This window comes from Takifugu flavidus, chromosome 18 (assembly GCF_003711565.1).
Source record: "Takifugu flavidus isolate HTHZ2018 chromosome 18, ASM371156v2, whole genome shotgun sequence".
NCBI classification, from domain to species: Eukaryota; Metazoa; Chordata; class Actinopteri; order Tetraodontiformes; family Tetraodontidae; genus Takifugu; species Takifugu flavidus.
The window spans coordinates 679,155-691,864 of NC_079537.1; the positions used below are offsets into that span (position 1 = coordinate 679,155).

Below are 12,710 nucleotides of genomic sequence, written 5' to 3' on the forward strand. Positions count from 1 at the left end.
TAAATCATCGGGAAAAATCTCAGTTTCTAAATATATCTTATGTGGAAATTCTCCTGTTGTTTTGCTATTGTGCAAACAGATAGAGATGGTCAAATTCATGATCTGTGAATGAGACTGTTCAGAGTAGACTCATCTAATCAGCTATGTTACAGGTGTTGAAGTGAACATATTGTATGGATCAAATATCACACACCACATCACAAATGTATATTTAAGTTGAATTTTATATTTATATATTATATAAAACAATTAATTGGTGATGTGTCAGTCTGTGGTAAAATCAACTCACACAAAATATAAAGGTAGTTTTTCATAGCTGTCTACTAAAAAACCCCAAACAAACCAAGAAGTATGACCCTCATGCCCCCAGAGGCATTACAGAGCAGTTTCTTATTATCATGTAAAATTGCCAAACAGTATTTCAATCAAAATAGCAGATATCACAGGTGAAGTCTTCTGAATCACCAAATCAGTGATGACAGGTAGTCAAGCAACATGTCTCTCACTCTCTCTCTCTCTCTCTCTCAATTTGGTATTTTTTAAGGGGATCAACATCATCTTTTCTGCCTTCTCCTTTTTAATATTTTACTATTTTATAGACAAAATGCTTTTTTCAGCTTCATTGCACATATTTGCATTTTTTTCAGTTAATTTCTGTCTTTTGAAATATGCAAAGGTCGTTAGAGTTTTTGCAATGATTTTAATTATGCTTAGTGAGCAGGGTGAGGCCTTTGATATACTTTTCCCACATCATTATATACTGTACAAGGCTTAGAAGCCATCCAATCAATTATTTTTGTTTCTCAAGATCACAGAATAATTTTGGATGTTTTCCTCCTCCTTATTTACCAACTGCTACAGCAATCAACAGCATCGAACATCCTATAATACTTGCTGACCTTGAGTGTATCTGGTATTAGTCTTCACAATGTGGTATAATGAAGCTTATTGCTGGGGCTCAATGTTAGGCTTGAATATAAGTAAATGGATTTCCCCTGTGATCAAATCACAAATGTTCACATCTATGTCGCTCATCAATAAAGTCTGTCGAAAGAATCCCACAATAATTAAAAATATTTTTACTCTGGTTAATTCATGTTTCTTCACACATTCAATTAATCTCTTCAATCACTGTACAAGGAAGTAAAGAAAAAAACGTGAATCATGTTGCTGTTGAATTGTTTCGAGTTAGATTGTACTTTACCTATGAGCATTACCATAGGTATAATAACAAAGATAAATGTGTGACTTATAACAACAACAAAAACAATAATAATATTAATAATAATAATAATAATATAGTCACTTTCCGCACTTTTCTAACATTTAAAAGTGGTCATTTACAAATAGATTTATCTGCCCTCAAATCCCCAAATCCATCCATCAATCACATGTGCATTCTGTCCACAGGGGGCAGTATTGTAATTTTAGGTGAGTGTTGTTATTCACATTACACACACGTGCACAAACACACACGGTGTGCAGTCGTAGTCGTAGTCACAGTCACACAAACGTTATCTGTGTCAGCATTTATCTCTCTGTCACCAGGCCCATGCCTGTTTGATTTCTCCATGTGGATTGAGTAATCCCATAATCTGATAATGACCCACTGTGCAGATTTAGTGATTAAAGTTCTGAGGCAAATGGTTGTTGCCATGGCTGCAATTTTAAAGACAGAGAAAATCAAAACAGGAAGACAATGTAAAAATCCCACAAAGGTTATTGTACAAAGCTGTGTGTGTGTGTACGTGCACGTGTGTATTGTAATTGACATGTGAAGGAGAAATGCCTATGCTTCCTATTTATCAGTGTTGCTGTAATGCATGCTCTCTGTACCATTCCTAAGAGTCATTTCCAGAGTGAAGACAATTTCCTTTCAGTAGGATCATTGTTCGTTATGAGTAATATTAATTTGTTGGGGGGAAAAAAGCACAAACTACAAAGTTTTAAGTAGCGGGCCAGTAACAGGCTATGTCTGTAGTAGATATAGAAAAATAGTGTATGATCCTATGAAAAGGACATACAATATCATGATAGCAAATGTTATGGAGGCATTTTATCAATGTTACACACACACACACACACAACACACACACACACACACACACACACACACACACACACACACACATATATAAATATAAGCCTTGGCGGCACTGGGACCACTGTTGCCTTCACACCCCACATTGTCCTCTTTCAGCCTCCTCCTCACATCTCCTCTTTCAGCCCTTGGTATTTCTCCAGCTTCTTGTGTTCCTTCTTCCTAAAGTTGCTATCACTTGGGGTTGCTACATCTATCACCACCACTGTCCACTGTCTCCTTGTGTTTGTCTACCACCACATTGGCCACTACCAGCTTGTCAGTCTGGATCTGGAAGTCCCGCAGTATCTGGGCCTGCTTGTTCTCCAGCACTTTCGGGGGTGTCTCCCACTTGGACCCTGGGACCTCCAGTCCATACTTAGTACAGATGTTCCTGTACACTATACCAGCCACCTGGTTTTGCAGCTCCATGTATGACAAGGCAAGGGCATGTCAACATCTTGCACCCTGCTGTGATATGCTGGACTGTCTCAGGGGCATCTCCACACAGTCTGCACCTTGGGTCTTGTCTGGTATGGTCGACCCTGGCCTCTATTGATCTGGTGTTCAGGGCCTGTTCTTGTGCGGCCATGAGTAGTGCCTCTGTGCTGTCTTTCAGTCCGGCCTTTTCCAGCCACTGGTAGGTTTTCTCAATATCAGCCACTTCCTCAGTTTGTCGGTGGTCCATACCATGCAGGGGCTTATCCTTCCATGATAGCCCCTCGGGCTCCTCCTCCTTGGTGGGCTTTTGTTGCCTGAGGCATTCACTCTGCAGTCGGTCAGTGCCATCGTCTTGGAGGCTTGTTGTTTCCTCTTAGACAGTAGTTTGGACACTTACTAGTCCTCAGCCCCCTTCCTTTTGCTTCGTGTACAGCCACAGGATGCTGGACTGAGGGTGAAACCTCCTTGCATGGTGAGGAGCCTCTTTGTCTTGATGTCAGTGGCTTGTATCTCTTCCAGTGGCAGGGTGTAGGTGTTTATAGCCTGGATTCTTACCATTCAGCTGACTTTTCAGAACCTGCTTTAACCTCTGTAGGTATTTGGCTGTGGCTGACATCCTAGCTGCCTCCTCATGGTTACCATTTGCCTGCAGGATCCCCAGGTATTTGTAACTGTCCTGCACATCTGTAATGTTCCCTTCGGGTAGTTCAAACCCAACAGTTGCGATCGCCTTTCCTCTTCTATATATCATCTACCCACATTTATCTAGTCCATCCATCCATCCACTACCGCTTATCCGGGGTCGGGTTGCGGGGGCAGCAGCCTTAGGAGAGAAGCCCAGACTTCCCTCTCCCCAGCTACCTCCTCCAGCTCATCCGGAGGGATCCCCAGGCGTTCCCAGGCCAGTCGAGAGACATAGTCTCTCCAACGTGTCCTGGGTCTCCCCGGGGGTCTCCTACCGGAGGGACATGCCCTGAACACCTCACCAGGGAGGCGTCCAGGGGGCATCCTGACTAGATGCCCAAGCCACCCCATCTGGCTCCTCTCAACGCGGAGGAGCAGCGGCTCTACTCTGAGCTCCTCCCGGATGGCAGAGCTTCTCACCCTATCTCTAAGGGAGAGCCCAGCCACCCTACGGAGGAAGCTCATTTCAGCCGCTTGTACCCGTGATCTTGTTCTTTCGGTCATTACCCAAAGCTCATGACCATAGGTGAGGGTAGGAACGAAGATCGACCGGTAAATCGAGAGCTTCGCCTTTCGGCTCAGCTCTCTCTTCACCACAACGGACCGGTGCAGAGTCCGCATTACTGCGGATCCGCCTGTCGATCTCCCGCTCCATTCTTCCCTCACTCGTGAACAAGACCCCGAGGTACTTAAACTCCTCCACTTGGGGCAGGATCTCCTCCTTGACCCGGAGAAGGCACTCCACCTTTTTCCGGTCGAGAACCATGGCCTCGGATTTGGAGGTGCTGATTTTCATCCCAGCTGCTTCACATGCGGCGGCGAACCGATCCAGTGATAGTTGGAGGTCACGGGCCGATGACGCCAACAGGACCACATCATCTGCAAAAAGCAGAGACCCGATCCTGAGGTCACCAAACCGGATCCCCTCAACACCATGACTGCACCTAGAAATTCTGTCCATAAAAATTATGAACAGAATCGGTGACAAAGGGCAGCCCTGGCGGAGACCAACCCTCACCGGAAACGAGTTCGACTTACTGCCAGCAATTCGGACCAAACTCTGGCACCGATCGTACAGGGAGCGGACGGCCCGTGTCAGCGGGCCCGACACCCCATACTCTCGGAGGACCCCCCACAGGACCCCCCGAGGGACACGGTCGAATGCCTTCTCCAAGTCCACAAAACACATGTGGACTGGTTGGGCAAACTCCCATGCACCCTCGAAGACCCTGCTGAGGGTGTAGAGCTGGTCCATTTATCTAGTCCGAATCCTAACCCTAGCCATCCCAATGTCTTTGCTGTATAGTGAGGTGAATCAGGGAGTCAATGTCATGCATTGTCATCTGATGCTCACCCGTGCAATTGGCTTTGAGTTGGCATACAGAGTCGTGTTCCACAGCTTCATGGAGTTCTTGATGGACTCTCTTAGTGTCCTGTTGATGTTATACAGCTTTAGGCACTCCAGTATCCATCTGTGCGGCATTGACTCAATCAATTGGATTGTAATTAATCCAGGCAGTGCACAGGTTGGTGTGCTGTGTCCTACAGTCCTGATCAATTGCCCCGTCGACCTGCTTGGCACCTCTGGTGTTGTTGCCTATGCCTTTCTGTGCTCTGCTCAGGTATTGATCCATATCCCTACTGATCTTAGCCGCTATGATCTTTGATGGAAGCATCCATGTGGTGATGAGGCAGGTTATGGGCCAGTAGCTGGATGGTATTGTGCCCTTGTGGGGTTCCTTCATTATGAGTACTGTCCGGCCCTGGGTTAGCCACTCTGGGTGTTTCCCCGATGTTAGCAGCTGGTTCATCTGTGCTGCCAGGCGTTCACGGAGTGTAGTCAGCTTCTTAAGCCAATAGGCTTGAATCCTATCGGGCCCTGGTGCTGGCCAGCTCTTCATTTTGGACACTTCATTTTGTTTGGATTTCTGCTAAGGTGATAAGTACTGGGTCCTATTCTGGAAGTTGGCTGTGCTGTGCCTGTAGGTCTAGCAGCCATTGGGCATTAGTGTTGTGTATTGCCTCTTTCTCCCAGACACTCTTCCAGTATTGCTCAGTCTCAGCCCTGTGTGTGTGTGTGTGGGGGGGGGGGGGGGGGGGGGGGGGGGGGGAGGGGGGGGGGGGGGATCTGTTATCTTGTTGCCCTGACACTGAGAGTGTACTTTTGGCTGGAGAACACCTTGTTCAGGGCTGTGAGCCTTTGCTTAGCAGTCTCCAATGCCCCAGTTGTGGACAGTTTGTTATATTTCTTGGGCAGCTCTGTCCTTAGATCCATGCCTCTACTCAGGTCTGTTAGAAGGCTGACTTCTCTCCGTGCCACCATGATTATTGCCTCTAGCCTTCTTCTCCGTGAGGCAGTTTGCTCCTTCTGGCTCTTCATGTTGTTCTTCTTGTAGCCAAGCATCTGCAGGATTACTGTTGCCACTGCATACAGTGTCAGTGATGGTAGTGATGGTTGACAGTGTCACGTTCAAGTCCTCCAATAGAGACAGGTCTGGTACTTTGTTTTTTATATATATATATTTTAGAAAAGCAGCTTTTTATGCTTTTTTAAAATCCACTGGCTGATCAAAGTAAATGCAAGATACCCAAATCAAAAACTTTTTGAAATATTCACCCACCTTAAACAAATTTTACGGGCTTCCATTTTAAAAAGCACACGCACACCTGAGCACTGATGTATGGACTGAGGGTGAAACCTCCTTGCATGGTGAGGAGCCTCTTTGTCTTGATGTCAGTGGCTTGTATCTCTTCCAGTGGCAGGGTGTAGGTGTTTATAGCCTGGATTCTTACCATTCAGCTGACTTTCAGAACCTGCTTAACCTCTGTAGGTATTTGGCTGTGGCTGACATCCTAGCTGCCTCCTCATGGTTACCATTTGCCTGCAGGATCCCCAGGTATTGTAACTGTCCTGCACATCTGTAATGTTCCCTTCGGGTAGTTCAAACCCAACAGTTGCGATCGCCTTTCCTCTTCTATATATCTACCCACATTTATCTAGTCCATCCATCCATCCACTACCGCTTATCCGGGGTCGGGTTGCGGGGCAGCAGCCTTAGGAGAGAAGCCCAGACTTCCCTCTCCCAGCTACCTCCTCCAGCTCATCCGGAGGGATCCCCAGGCGTTCCCAGGCCAGTCGAGAGACATAGTCTCTCCAACGTGTCCTGGGTCTCCCCGGGGGTCTCCTACCGGAGGGACATGCCCTGAACACCTCACCAGGGAGGCGTCCAGGGGGCATCCTGACTAGATGCCCAAGCCACCCCATCTGGCTCCTCTCAATGCGGAGGAGCAGCGGCTCTACTCTGAGCTCCTCCCGGATGGCAGAGCTTCTCACCCTATCTCTAAGGGAGAGCCCAGCCACCCTACGGAGGAAGCTCATTCAGCCGCTTTGTACCCGTGATCTTGTTCTTTCGGTCATTACCCAAAGCTCATGACCATAGGTGAGGGTAGGAACGAAGATCGACCGGTAAATCGAGAGCTTCGCTTTCGCTCAGCCTCTCTCTTCACCACAACGGACCGTGTGCAGAGTCCGCATTACTGCGGATCCGCCTGTCGATCTCCCGCTCCATTCTTCCCTCACTCGTGAACAAGACCCCGAGGTACTTAAACTCCTCCACTTGGGGCAGGATCTCCTCCTTGACCCGGAGAAGGCACTCCACCTTTTTCCGGTCGAGAACCATGGCCTCGGATTTGGAGGTGCTGATTTTCATCCCAGCTGCTTCATATGCGGCGGCGAACCGATCCAGTGATAGTTGGAGGTCACGGGCCGATGACGCCAACAGGACCACATCATCTGCAAAAAGCAGAGACCCGATCCTGAGGTCACCAAACCGGATCCCCTCAACACCATGACTGCACCTAGAAATTCTGTCCATAAAAATTATGAACAGAATCGGTGACAAAGGCAGCCCTGGCGGAGACCAACCCTCACCGGAAACGAGTTCGACTTACTGCCAGCAATTCGGACCAAACTCTGGCACCGATCGTACAGGAGCGGACGGCCCGTGTCAGCGGGCCCGACACCCCATACTCTCGGAGGACCCCCACAGGACCCCCCGAGGGACACGGTCGAATGCCTTCTCCAAGTCCACAAAACACATGTGGACTGGTTGGGCAAACTCCCATGCACCCTCGAAGACCCTGCTGAGGGTGTAGAGCTGGTCCATTTATCTAGTCCGAATCCTAACCCTAGCCATCCCAATGTCTTTGCTGTATAGTGAGGTGAATCAGGGAGTCAATGTCATGCATTGTCATCTGATGCTCACCCGTGCAATTGGCTTTGAGTTGGCATACAGAGTCGTGTTCCACAGCTTCATGGAGTTCTTGATGGACTCTCTTAGTGTCCTGTTGATGTTATACAGCTTTAGGCACTCCAGTATCCATCTGTGCGGCATTGACTCAATCAATTGGATTGTAATTAATCCAGGCAGTGCACAGGTTGGTGTGCTGTGTCCTACAGTCCTGATCAATTGCCCCGTCGACCTGCTTGGCACCTCTGGTGTTGTTGCCTATGCCTTTCTGTGCTCTGCTCAGGTATTGATCCATATCCCTACTGATCTTAGCCGCTATGATCTTTGATGGAAGCGTCCATGTGGTGATGAGGCAGGTTATGGGCCAGTAGTTGGATGGTATTGTGCCCTTGTGGGGTTCCTTCATTATGAGTACTGTCCTGGCCCTGGGTTAGCCACTCTGGGTGTTTCCCCGATGTTAGCAGCTGGTTCATCTGTGCTGCCAGGCGTTCACGGAGTGTAGTCAGCTTCTTAAGCCAATAGGCTTGAATCCTATCGGGCCCTGGTGCTGGCCAGCTCTTCATTTTGGACACTTCATTTTGTTTGGATTTCTGCTAAGGTGATAAGTACTGGGTCCTATTCTGGAAGTTGGCTGTGCTGTGCCTGTAGGTCTAGCAGCCATTGGGCATTAGTGTTGTGTGTTGCCTCTTTCTCCCAGACACTCTTCCAGTATTGCTCAGTCTCAGCCTGTGTGTGTGTGTGTGCGTGTGCGTGTGTGTGTGTGTGTGTGTGTGTGTGTGTGGAGGGGGGGGGGGGGATCTGTTATCTTGTTGCCCTGACACTGAGAGTGTACTTTTGGCTGGAGAACACCTTGTTCAGGGCTGTGAGCCTTTGCTTAGCAGTCTCCACTGCCCCAGTTGTGGACAGTTTGTTATATTTCTTGGGCAGCTCTGTCCTTAGATCCATGCCTCTACTCAGGTCTGTTAGAAGGCTGACTTCTCTCCATGCCACCATGATTATTGCCTCTAGCCTTCTTCTCTGTGAGGCAGTTTGCTCCTTCTGGCTCTTCATGTTGTTCTTCTTGTAGCCAAGCATCTGCAGGATTACTGTTGCCACTGCATACAGTGTCAGTGATGGTAGTGATGGTTGACAGTGTCACGTTCAAGTCCTCCAATAGAGACAGGTCTGGTACTTTGTTTTTTATATATATATATTTTAGAAAAGCAGCTTTTTATGCTTTTTTTAAATCCACTGGCTGATCAAAGTAAATGCAAGATACCCAAATCAAAAGCTTTTTGAAATATTCACCCACCTTAAACAAATTTTACGGGCTTCCATTTTAAAAAGCACACGCACACCTGAGCACTGATGTATGGATAGAGGAGTAAAGAAGGTGCTTGTGAATGGAAGGCTTAATATCCTTTGTGAGACAGTTGTGTCTTTGCACGTATGACCTTTTGTTCCACTGTGAAAACAAAACAGTGTCTACATTATATTGAATACTGTATGCAACAATTTATTTTTTGTGTGACAGGAATTATAATATGTCAAATTTTTCCTAAGAAAATCTGCAGAAAATGGTTGTCTTTTTATAAGCTTAAGAACTATATGTTTTTTAGTACTGAGAGAGAGAAAGCACTTATTACATCAAGCACAATGGTGATTTTGTTGTGTGTGAATGCTGATACAGGTGGCTAAATCTCTTGCCAAAGATTTAATCAAATTTAATAAAAAGGTTCCAATTTATTTCTGTTTGAACAACTATGGATAAATCATATAATAGCAATGATAAGATGTTGGTTGCCACAGCACTCAAGTATTTCTCTGAAATTGATTGTGGAGACTCCTGGATTAGGAAAGAGCCTGGACAGCTTTCAACTTCTTCTAATCTGAAACCCTAAGGAAACTTCTGAACACTTGGCTAGGTTAAAAGGCCTGCCTTCAGAAATGCTGCTTCTGAAGTTAGAAATCATGCTTTATTTCTTTTCATCAGGAAATTGAGGGAAAGTTATCTGAAATAGTTGATAAAACTAATGAAGATAATTAAAAAAAAACCCAATACAAAATATCCCCATAAAATTGTGGATACTGAAACTTACTGCAAACGCTTGATTAGAGTTGTCGATAGTAAGGGTGGCAAGTCTTATGGTTTAGTGGGCAATTACTTTTCCTCAAAAGGTGATAAAGTAGGTTTTTAGTTATCCGTCACCTGCAGTGATTGAAAAATATTCAATTTTCAAATCCGGAATTTTACGTTTATTTTTGAAGAAATGTTTTATAATATGAAATGTCTAAGGTTGACAAATGGGAAAACCAAAACCAATTCTTGATCTCCTGACACCTGAATGTTTAGCATTTATGCATACACCCTCAAATGAGGACACACACAGGGCCTCTATAGGGTCTAAGAGGGAGAATACTTTTCCAAAAACCATGTGGACTTTGCATGTTCTCTGTCCACCTCTGGGTTTCATCCAGTTTCCTCACACAGTTCAGGAACATTCACATTAAGTTGTTGGGAGAGGCTTAACGGCTCTTCCGTGTGCCTGTGTCTGCGTGAGTAAAATGATTTGTGTCTTGAGATGGACTCGTATCCTGTCCTGCCTCTCTCCTGGTGTATGCTGTGATAACATCTATCAGCCTGTTGAGACATCGTTGTTTCTCAATTCATAATTTGTAGGACTGCTCATTTGACCTGCAGTAGTTCATACTTGGATGTTGATACTTTGAGGCACACACTTTTTTTTGCCCTTGCTACTGCTCCTGCTGACAAATATGAAATGCATTGTGGGATATCCAGCTGTCCCAAGTCCAGACCAGTCATGTCTGATGGATGCTTGATGAAAAGGGTAAAGCAAGTTGCTTTGAGGGAAATTTGGAGCATGCTTGGCAGATTGCAAACTTTGAACTGGAACTACAATTAAGAAACCATTGATGCTGTTTGGTAAGAGCAACAGAATACAAGGCTGGAGAAGTTTGCATACTGAGAAACGGCCATTAAGAAGTAACCAATAAAAGAAAATGGACAGGTGAATAGAGAAAGAATGTATATCCTTTCCTGTAATCCTTCACCAGGGATGCTCCAAATTCAGTCAGGGTTCTCCACAAGTTAATGGTCAGTTGTTCTAAATGTATAAATACAGAATCCATGGTATAAGTATGAGTGCATCTGTGGTAAGCCTTTGAGTAGCCCTCTTAGTAAAGTCTATATTTAGCACATTGTACAATATGGATTTGCATGTATTATCCTTTTGTTATAATCTTATCATCCCATCATCAATTGGCACTCTTCAATAAGTCTGCCATCAACTTGGCAGCCACTGTTCACCACGGAGAGCCAAAGGTAACAACATGAATCCAATATCAAGGTGTTTACCAAAACTAGAAACATGTTCCAGAGGTTGAAGGTGCCTTTTGGGTTTGCCAGGTATGTTTCCAGCACTTTAAAATTGTTTTTCCCATATTGTCCTGGAATTGTGAGGCCATGTGTGTTAAGATGATGTGATTAGGTTGGCAGTCTTCTTTACCTTGTGTTCCTGTAATGTTTAAAACTGAAGTCAAAACTGGAGCCATGTCACTTCTCCCAAAAATTGACAGTTTATTTGAATGTTTGAATGTTACATGTTTTAAAAACATTACGTTTTACTTTTACCTGATCCTAGGCTTTGGATTTAAATAAATCAATCAAGTTGGGTTCTTTCAATCAACATGGCTGTTTAAATTAGATTATACTTGTGCTCTTACAGCAACTTCACACTTAGGTTTGAATTCAGCAACCACAATTTAGCTGGGATTTAAAATTGAGGGTTTCTTATATACAGCCTTGTGTCAGAGCAATATTCCCTTTATGGGCATCATGGAATCTTGGAGACCCATTGCGGACTGAGATTACTGTGCATTACGAGGAGAGTTTCAAGAACGAGACCAACTCGGGAATAAAGGACAGATTCATCTAATATCAAAGGTCTTGCGCTGCATGAGCTGTGAGGTATTTGTGCATTACTTTGTCAATCCTGATGTCTCATCTGACTTAGTGAGCTTTCAGAACCAAAAGAGTTGTTTTCAATATTATCTATGAGTGTTTAAAGTTTCAAACAAAAAAAATAGAGCAAATGTATCTTAAAAAATAAAAATCAAGGATGTTTTAAAATATTCAGTAACTGCAGCGCTGGTTAGAACATAATAAGATAGGTATGGTCGGAAAGAGTAACGTAAAACCAGAAAAAAGACCTTTAACTGACGTTAAACGAGAATCAAACATTCACAAACCATTTATCAACCGGTGGTTTCAGTGTCATCCTTTTCCCCCCTAAAATTTTTATGTAAGAGATTAAGTGTGCGAGTGAAGGTGGAGATGCATGGAGCCGACTGTCTGCTAGGTTTACTGGAATTAGAGCCCGAGTGTCTGCCGACGCACCAGCATGTGGCTGCTGGCCGACGGCTGAAGCTCCCGCCGTTTAACCATCCGTCCCTGCAGAGAAGCGGCTCAATGTCAACATGCCAACCTTTTCAGTCATGTACAAAGGAGCTGTCATCATTAGCAGGTAAAAATAAAATAAAATTGTCAATTAAATGGTGTTCATCTAGCCGAAGAGCGGGGGGTGACGGAATGCACTTTATGTAGTGTGGGACTGTCGTTCTGCCGCTGGACCGAGATATATAGCATAAATATTTACTATGCATAGGCTATCTAGTCATGTTTGTTTCAGAGCAAGTGGAATCCAGACAAATGTCCGCGGAACAACAGTGCCGTGGTTCATTGAGCTACGGTTGACGCGCGCTGCTCCGATTAACTGTCACGAAGGCGAATGTGGAATTGGACTTAAATGTTCAGCATTGTCTCTCAGCTGGCTGTTAGGGGAACACAAACTGTTGACGCGTTTGGAACATCTCGTACTGAGATCAACACATGTGTCTCCTGTCGGCCGCGCAAAATGCGCAGGGGGTGTTTGATGTAGGCATTTTGGCAATTCAAATATGGACTGTTGAGATTCGCGTTCTCTTTCTAAAACGAAAGTCAAACAATGTAAGATTAATCAAATACGATTAGACCTGTCATAAAAAGTTATCTATCTTGCCATTATAGATATCTTAGTAATTATTAAAAGCTGTAATAACAAGTGAAGTCAACCCAAACTAACGAGATAAGTTGCCATGCATCGTCCATCACTCCATGTTCCAAAGATATTTATCTGAACCAAACCAGTGGAATAGTAAAAATAAGTCGACACCATCTGGTTCAGTGCAGTTACAACACATGGAGCTGCAAAGATGTG

At 45.0% G+C, this 12,710-nt stretch overlaps 1 protein-coding gene across 7 annotated transcripts in view; it reads left to right on the forward strand.

The window, feature by feature from the left end:
* The window catches only part of si:dkeyp-72e1.9 (syntaxin-binding protein 4), a 51,081-nt gene that overhangs the window by 9,651 nt on the left and 28,720 nt on the right, over nucleotides 1-12,710 (forward strand). Inside the window, exon 1 of one of the 7 annotated variants that reach the window (XM_057014549.1) lies at nucleotides 10,736-10,861. The exons of 4 other annotated variants lie outside the window; for them this stretch is intronic. In XM_057014549.1, coding sequence (XP_056870529.1) covers nucleotides 10,824-10,861 — 38 coding nt within the window. In that variant the 5' untranslated portion in view covers nucleotides 10,736-10,823. Of the gene's footprint in view, nucleotides 1-10,735; nucleotides 10,862-11,362; nucleotides 11,423-11,750; nucleotides 11,979-12,710 lie in introns of those variants that run through there. 2 more of the 7 variants (XM_057014552.1, XM_057014548.1) reach the window with 2 other exon arrangements.